Below are 9362 nucleotides of genomic sequence, written 5' to 3'. Positions count from 1 at the left end.
CTTTAAAAATCTTATAATATAATGTAACCTCAACACTTTTTAAAATAACTCAAGGGTTTTTTACCCGTATATTTTGGTGGCTTAAAGTATGTAAATCTGTGATAACTAGGTAGCGGATTTTATGCTAAATACATATTGCATGCATATTTCGCATATTTGAGAACTTTACTAAATTTTGCATATTTTTAAAGAAACATGCATATTTTTTGCCTATTTAAAAACATTTAAGTCCAAAAAAATTTTTAATTTTTTAATTCAACACAAAATATTTCCCCGCACAGGCTGTCGTATGTATATGTGAAGGGCTTAATGTGAAACAATGACAAGCCAAACATGATTTCAAAACAAGTTAGTGTTATTCTTGGTTAAAGTAATAGTATAACAAGCCACTAACAAATTTTCTCAGCCCTTCGTTAATAGATGGCCCGATAAATCTATGGTCACACTATTGCATAGGTCTAGTTTGTCTCTAGTATCTACTCATCAAAATGGCGAACATGGGCGGAAGCAATTCGGATAATTATTGAGTTCTGATGATTCTAGCAAGAAAAATAGTAAAGTTGACTTGACATTCGATGACAGTTACCGTAACCCTTACTATGTACAATCTAGAAGTGACTCAAGTAATGAAAATACAGCGATATGTAATTTTTTCCTAAATGTGGCTTGTCACATTATTACCATTCAAGATTAATGTAGTGGCTTATGACGTGGCTTGTTATATTATTGCATTTGGTTGTAGGATAATGAACAAGGTCCGTCAATAAAAAGGACAAAACCAAACACACCCGTCAAAAATTCCAACAAGTTGATGGAGACAAAGAAATAAACACTGTTTAACTCGTATAGGGTTGAAACCACCACGAACTCAGTCAATAATAGAAAATTCTGAATCTACATATATCTAAAATTTGGGTATTTATTATTAATGGAATAATGTAACATGTCACATTTTTTTTAAATAAATGCTGTTTTTTCTCGAGTTTCAAGTAATTTTATTAATATTGTTGTCAACTATGATCTCATAGGGCATGATGCATCGAAATATCTAAACTAAAAAAATTAAAGTTGTTACTGGATTTTTTAATATTATTTTTAACATTCAAAGTCAAATATCTCACTTTTACCTTTTTGATGCTTGTCATTGTTTCACATTAAGCCCTTCATATATTTATTAATTCTACAACTACCTGAAGAGAGACGGCTCATTCACTGCCTTTCATTTTTTCTTAGAAAATACCCGATCTTTACACAAAGTACTTAGTAGTGCTTAAGGCTGATTCACATTATAGCTCAGGTCACGGTCCGCTCACGCTCAGCTCAAGGTTCGGTCAACTATTCTTACACGCATCTTAATCATGCTATCCGCACTAAACACGACGGTCAAGTTCCGTCCCTTTTTTTTTTGACCGCGTGGTTTCTCCGAGAGAATATTTTGATCGTGGCTTGAGCTGACCGTGAGCGGAGCGTGACCTGAGCTATTATGTGAATCAGCCTTTATAGTACGCCGTTATAAAATGATTGTAGGTTGTCCTTGTAGTGATGAAGGATGGTTTATCCGGAATCCGAATTTTATTTACCTTTATTATATTTAGTAGGTACCTATCTGGTAATTCTTTTAAATCCTCTATTGCTAAGAGAATTTACACCTTTAACCATAGTTTTACGATTTTCTAACGGAAATTAACAAGTTATTTTAAATACGCCCCAATGACTTCTATTGATGTTGAAAGGAGTTTTTCAAGTTATAAAAATATTTTATCTGATCAAAGAATATGTTTTCTCGTAAAGAATTTGGAAAAACACATTGCAGTGAATTATAATCGAAGATAATTTATAGTGATATTGTTGTTTTATTTTAAATTTGGTAGCAGTTTTTGTAAAAACTGTGAATAAATTGCATATATAAAAAAAATGATTTTATTTGAAAGATAATAAATAAGATTGCCACCCCCCCTATAAAAGAACCCCCTAGAATAGAATAGAACAGAAAATTTGTGGTTTCTCGAAATGCGCATTTTTTGAATTTTTGTGCATATCTTGCGCATATTTCGTAATTTTTTACCGCATATATATGCGCATATTTCATCAAAATTGATCGCATATAAATCCGCTCCCTAGTGATAACACTGATGATGGAATATTGATTGCGAAAACGTTCTGTTGTGATTTTAATACATAAAACTTTAAAAAGGGTAAACCCTGTAATTGGCTGTATACCTTCGGTATAAGAACGTGGAATGAAATAAACACTTCTGTTGTATGTAGGTATATGAATTTATTAAAATTCTTAAAATTTGTCCACAAGGGAGTGGAAGTATAAAACGTTTTCGGTCAAACTGACCGTCATCAGTGTAAACCTGGAAATAGGTGAACCACTTAGATTAAAAGCAAAAGGGTGAAATTTTGACGGTTGAAAAAATTATAAAATGTGGTTACTTGCGTCCAGTGTACAGGTAATTGTAACTAGCCACTGCAATAAGTGTAAAAACCTCTAAATTACATTATTGTTACATTATATATTAAAAAGTAATCGACATTAAGTCGATGTCTTAAGTTTTTAAAGATCACATGTGAATATATTTCACACTTGCTCGAAAATTTCACAAGGTACTTGTGTTCTAGTGAGAGGTTAACGACCAACTAATTATTAGACAGTTTGGTGCTAGAAGTGTATGACAAGATGTCAAAGGAAGGTAGGTGGATTTTTCATCTGTCATCCGAAAATGTTTAACAAATATAATAAATATTTAACTATAATTGATATATTGAAATATGCAGGTATTAAAAAAGTTTATTGTGAGTTCTAATTTGCAAATAAAAGTTAATGAGTTGTAATATATTCATTAGTACAAACTGCAATTAAAAGCAAAAGTCTGCTTATATATTATGTGACGTCATAAACTGTTTTTCAAAATTAAGTGAATGGAAAAAATTAAATTTAGTTAAGTAAAGTTGTGATGAATGAATGTTATTGAAATTGTCTAAAAGTATTTACATAAAAACAAACGCTATTCTAATGAAATAATAATATGTTGAATAAGAAACTATTGGAAATTGAATACACATGGTTGGTTGCATATGTTTCAGGAGAATAATAAATAGAATAAGAAAATAAAATAAACCACATTTTCTAATTTATTCAACTGTCAAAATTTCACCCTTTTGCTTTTAATCTAAATGGTTCACTTATTTCCAGATTTACACTGATGATGATCAGTTTGACCGAAAACGATTTGTACTTCCACTCCCTTGTGGATAAATTTTAAGAATTTTAATAAATTCTTATACCTACATAAAACAGAAATGTTTACTTCATTCCACGTTGTTTAATATATAACCCTTTTTAGGCATTTTAAATATATGTACCTTTTACAAGGTTTTTATTGTTTGTGATTTATGATATACAGCCAGTTATAGGAATTTTTCCTTGTGATATGATATTCTTTAATTACTATCAATTTCACTTGCCTCTCACTTTTATTCGTCCCAAAAATCCAAACATAAACTCAGAGTTACTTGACGTGAGTCTTCGTGACACCATAACAAACCAACAAATTAGGCAGAGGTTCAGTAGGTCACCGAAAAAATCGCAAAGTGGAACTGGACAGGGCACTTAGATAGAACACATGATAGATAGCGGACACGACCAATCATGACCTAGAAAATATAAAAAAATCCGAAAATGACCACTGACTAGATGGACCGACGATGTAACACGAGTAGTTGGAAACCGGCTGCAAGTAGCCCAGTGTAAAAAAACACTGGAAAGAACTGAGGGAGGCTCATGTTCAGCAGTGGACGGGATTGACTAAAAACTTGGTTCAATATGTCGACCGCAGGCTGATTTTGAGCATATCGCCAATATGCGGAACGAATAGGCACCTCAAGAAGAAGAAGAAGAAGAAGAAGAAGAAGAAGAAGAAGAAGAAGAAGTATGAATTCGTTCTTTTCATGTAGTTAGTGTATAACAAAATGATAACAAAACACGTTAATGGAACAAACACAGTGGAAATGAAAACCATTGTTTTTCTATGTTTATATTATTTATTAACATGAATGGAAAAACAGCATAACAATACCCATTTTCAAAAAGGGAGAGAAAATACATCCAGAAAACTATAGAGGAATAACGCTGCTTAACAGCACTCTCAAAGCATTCCAAAAACTATACTGGAAGAAATCGTCAAAACTACAACTATAACCATACGGGAAGAACAACAAGGTTTCCGGAAAAATAGATTTACCATTGATGCAATATTTGTTATCAGACAGATAGCGGAAAAATCCATAGAATTTAATAAACCTGCATATACAATTTTAACTATTTATAATGGGAAATAAGCCACAATATTATTAAAAAATGATTTTTATTAACGTTTCGACGCCCAAATCGGGTGCCGTTGTCAAAATACAAAATACTACTAACATAAACAAAAATGTTGTTGCTTAGCAAAAAAATTCTTCTACTAATTTATTTAATTTGACTCATTTATATCGGCAATTCAGATACATATGATACATTTTGAAGTAGAAGACTTTAAAATGATATTGCCAATATTTATGAGTTATTTTTAAAGTCTTCTACTTTAAAATGTATCATATGTATCTGAATTGCCGATATAAATGAGTCAAATTAAATAAATTATTAGAAGAATTTTTTTACTAAGCAACAACATTTTTGTTTATGTTAGTAGTATTTTGTATTTTGACAACGGCACCCGATTTGGGCGTCGAAACGTTAATAAAAATCATTTTTTAATAATATTGTGGCTTATTTCCCATTATAAATAGTTAAAATTGTAAAAATGCCACAAGAAAATAGCTTCAGAACAACTGCATACACAAGGTGTCCCAAAAGTAAAGGAACGGTCGAATATTTCGCGAACTAAACATCGTACCGAAAAACTGAAAAATACGTGTTCAATTACTTTCAAAAATCTATCCAATGACACCAAACACCAACCCCCACTACACCCGCTGGAGGTGGGGTGGGAGGTAACTTTAAAATCTCAAATGGAAACCCCAGTTTTTCTTGCAAATTTGAATTTGTTACGTAAAAGTAAGCAACTTTTATTCAAGACATTTTTTCGAACTGTGGATAGATGGCGCTATAATTGGGAAAAACGATTTATCCTGATACCATAGGTAAATTATAGAAACGGTCTAATATCTCACGAAATACACTTCCAAATGAGAAACTAAATAACAGATTTTTAATATTTTTTGAAAACCTTTCGAATAACACCAAACGTGACCCTCCAACCCACCCCCTGGAGATGGGGTGGGGGGTAACTTTAAAATCTTAAATAGCAATCCCCAATTTTTATTACAGATTCGAATCCGCCATGAAAAATTAAGCAACATTTATTTGAAACATTTTTTAGAATTGTTAATAGATGGCGCTTTAATTGGAAAAATACAATTTATTAGCGCCATCTATCAGAAATTTTAAAAAAATATTTCGAATAAATGTTGCTTAATTTTTTATGACGAATTCGAATCTGCGATAAAAAGTGGGGGTTGATATTTAATATTTTAAAGTTACCCCCCACCCCACCTCCAGGGGTTCGGTTGGAGGGTCATGTTTGGTGTTATTCGATAGGTTTTCGAAAAAGATTAAAAATCTGTTTTTTGGTTTCTCATTTGGAAGTGTATGTCGTGAGCTATTAGACCGCTTCTATAATTTTACCTATGGTATCAGGATAAATCGTTTTTCCCAATTATAGCGCCATCTATCCACAGTTCGAAAAAATGTCTTGAATAAAAGTTGCCTACTTTTACATAACGAATTCAAATTTGTAAGAAAAACTGGGGGTTTCCATTTAAGGTTTTAAAGTTACCCCCCAACCCACCTCCAGGGGGTGTAGAGGGATTGGTGTTTTATGTCATTGGATAGATTTTTGAAAATGATTAAAAACGTATTTTTCAGTTTTTAGATCCGATGTTTAGTTCGCGAAATATTCGACCGTTCCGCTACTTTTGGGACACCCTATATGTGTTTCGTCGACATGATCAAGGCTTTTAGCAGAGTGAAATTAAAGAACGTGTTAAGAATAATGAAAGGAAACGGGCTAAACTACAGGCTTATTAACATAGTACACGATATTAACAAATAATGTAAATCAAAAATAAGAGTAGGACATTTGACAACAGAAGACAGTTATAAATACAGGATTCCGTAAGGCGATTCACTGAGCTCTTTCATATTTAATTTATTAATGGACAAAATAATAGAAAACCTCCCAGAACAGCTGGATTTAAGATGGGTAATACATTCTTAGAGTCGTTTGCTACGCTGACGATGCTGTCCTTATCGCCGATTCTGAAGACAATCTCCAAAGTCTACTGTATGCATTTAATACTAAAGCACAACAACTAAATATGCTCATCAACACCGAGAAGACTAAGTGCCTAGTAATTTCCAAAGAACCGATAAGATGCAAATTAGAAATTTACTCCAAAACTGTGGAACAGGTGAATCACTTCAAATATCTTGGAGCCGAAATAACAAGCTATGGAAATCTCTCAAACGAGGCCAGAGAACAAACAATGAAAGCAGCTAGAATCTCGGGATGCCTGAAAGAAATCGTATGGAAGAACAAATATCTAAATACTGAAAGTAGAGTTAAAATATATGACACAAATAGAACGTTACAAATGATGAGAACAGTTGAAATGAGAACACTAAGAAGTATACAAGGCAAAACTCTACGTGACAGAATAAGAAGTGAAGACATCGGACAAAGCTGTGGAATACAGGACATAGGAAGGTGGGTGAGACAGAGACGAAGATATTGGAACAAACATATAAAGAGAATGGAGGACAGCAGACTCGTTAAACGCATAAAAACGAATGACCCAGAAAGTAAAAGACCACACGGTAAACCACCAAAACGATGGCGAAAATGCTGGACCTCATCGTCCGGGGAAGACTTGATGGCAATGAACAGGCAGTAGCCTACTAGCATGATCGATCGTCCTAGAAAGAAGAAGAAGAAGAAAAGAAGAAGAAGAAGAAGAACATGCTTTTCCATTATACTATCATTAAAGTCAACAAAATAGAGGTTATGTTGGATTAGCATGATATAAAATAATATAAGAGTTTCTTTCATTATATTAATTCCATGAATACTTTGCATGGAAGAGAGGCACTACATAATTATTTTAAATTTGTTACAAATAGAATTTATATCTCTTAATCTAGTAACGAATCCCTATATAATTTAAAAGCGCCCTTTAATACCTTACGACCCTTTTTAGAATTTAGGATTTGCCCTGCAGCTCAGCCATAATTTATTTCGTTTTTGATAAGGTTGCAGTAAACAGCCATGATGATTATATAAAAATCGGAATAAAACAAAAACGCTCGATTAACTTCTATCCAAGCCAACCGAACTCAGGCACAGCTGAATTCAAAATTAGAATTAGATGATAACGAAAGTGAAAACTCCTGTGAAGATAATTACTTATTCAAAATGTTTGCGTTAAGTAGAGCTAAGATTTATTAGTATTTCATCCAGGATCGTATTATTTTTTGCAAAGTAAAAGTAATATACGATGATTGGCTGCAAGATGATTTTAAAAATAACAATCTTAGATATCTATGAGCGGTATTAACCCCTAACCACTGACATGCGGTATGTCATACCTTGCCGAAAATATATTTTGTTGTAAAACGTGTTTTATAAAGATTTCTAAAACACCATCTGTATACCTTTAAGTGGTGTGTAGGTAATTGTACATGCTCCCAACTTTTGCCTTTTGAATATGGTTCAGTCTTTGAGCTACGTTGACGTAAAGTTTTCTTGCGGTATCACGTACCGCATGTCAGTGTTTATGTTTCCATAGTTAAAAGCAGTCCAGTGCATTCTTTCGCCGTTAGGCCCGGCGCAAATTGAACCTAAGCCAGACACAACCTGCGCCGGTGGAACGGGTGACCTGTGCATTTATTTTTCTAGCGTGCCGCATATTGAACACAAGCCAACCCAACCGTTGGCTATCGACGTGGTGAATAGAGACGGGCAAAATCAGTACGGACATGTAACGGTTACTTTTGATACCGGTTCTCAGTGGTACTGAGTACAAATACTGATTACAAAATAATGATGTATCTGATCCTTGTACTGAATTGAGTAGGCAACTTAAAATCGGTATTTCCGTACTTGTAACTAGTAACGTTTTAAAAATATCTACACGTCCCTGGTAGTCGTAGCGGTATGACTTTCGAAAACATCGAATTTGATCATAAGCGGGTGAATAAAACGATATCTTACACTGAGTATTTTATTTCTGCAAATAATACCTACATATTTAAAATAATCTCTCCCCTACTGCTCGGTCATAACTCATATTCCTCAATTTACTGCTCGAATCACAATCATTTACAATTACTGCAGGATCGCCATCACTTACAATTACTGCAGGTCATAATTCATAATCCCTCCGCTACTGATCGGTCATAAAAAATAACACTATTTGTAATAAACAAAAATGTAATATGCCAACAAGTTGAATTTGAGGGTAATACGATATTTTTATCGATCACGGTTTTAAGTAACATGAACATTTTCTAATAATGTGTTTTTGTAAAGGCATAACTTTATTGTTTATTAATGATTATTAATTTCGTATAGCCGCTTATTTAGTCTACTAAAAGTTATCAGAATTTAATAACAAAGACAACGCAGTTTTCACTCGGGGTGTTGACTATGCTAATATTTTTATTTATCATAATAAATTGTACTTAGGTACCATCCGTATTCATTTCAGATACGTCCACCTCGCAAACAAAAACAAGTAAAAATAAACATCTGGCGGTGAGTCACACGTCCCACGGCCCAAGAAAACTGTACGCCGATGACAAACGTTCCCAAGCTTGACCTGCGAACGAATGAACTGATAGTAGGATGCGCAGAACTGTCTACGCAGTTCACCGGCGCAGGTTGTGTCTGGCTTAGGTTCAATTTGCGCCGGGCCTTAGTATAGCAGCAGGTTCGTCCAGTTGTTCTATGTTCAAGTAGAAAGCACTATTTTACTATTTTTGAGTCACCAATACTCGAAGTTTTTTTGTAATTCAGTTTTTAAAGGATTTTGTAAGAAAATCCACGATTTTTTAAATAATATGCATGTGTTCATAATTTTCTTGAAAAAATAAAGTTTATTTTAAAAATGAATAACCATTTTCAATTTCGTTACAACACGAAACTACAGCCGCATCATCATTCCAGTTCAATCAGAGAATGCAGCAAGCACCGCTACCGGTTTGATAGTCTCTCATCAGGAGGAACATATGCTGCTCTATCTGACCCAACTAGGACAAACCTTGGCGTGCAGCCACGGATTGCAACGAACGAAATGGC

At 33.6% G+C, this 9362-nt stretch overlaps 1 protein-coding gene across 1 annotated transcript; it reads left to right on the top strand.

The window, feature by feature from the left end:
• The first annotated feature begins 6384 nt into the window (after positions 1-6384).
• On the top strand, positions 6385-6960 carry LOC126893120 (uncharacterized). Its single transcript, XM_050663066.1, has one exon. The coding sequence runs from the start codon at positions 6385-6387 to the stop codon at positions 6958-6960; it is 576 nt and encodes a 191-aa protein (XP_050519023.1).
• Positions 6961-9362: the final 2402 nt, after the last annotated feature.

The sequence above is a fragment of the Diabrotica virgifera genome, chromosome 10, assembly GCF_917563875.1.
Source record: "Diabrotica virgifera virgifera chromosome 10, PGI_DIABVI_V3a".
Taxonomy (NCBI): domain Eukaryota; kingdom Metazoa; phylum Arthropoda; class Insecta; order Coleoptera; family Chrysomelidae; genus Diabrotica; species Diabrotica virgifera.
Note: the sequence above shows the minus strand (reverse complement) of the source record. Positions and strands in the feature narration are given on the sequence as shown.

Bases quoted from the DNA above. Each gene is read 5' to 3' on its own strand.
- LOC126893120 (XM_050663066.1), top strand. From the start codon at position 6,385: ATGCTCATCAACACCGAGAAGACTAAGTGCCTAGTAATTTCCAAAGAA.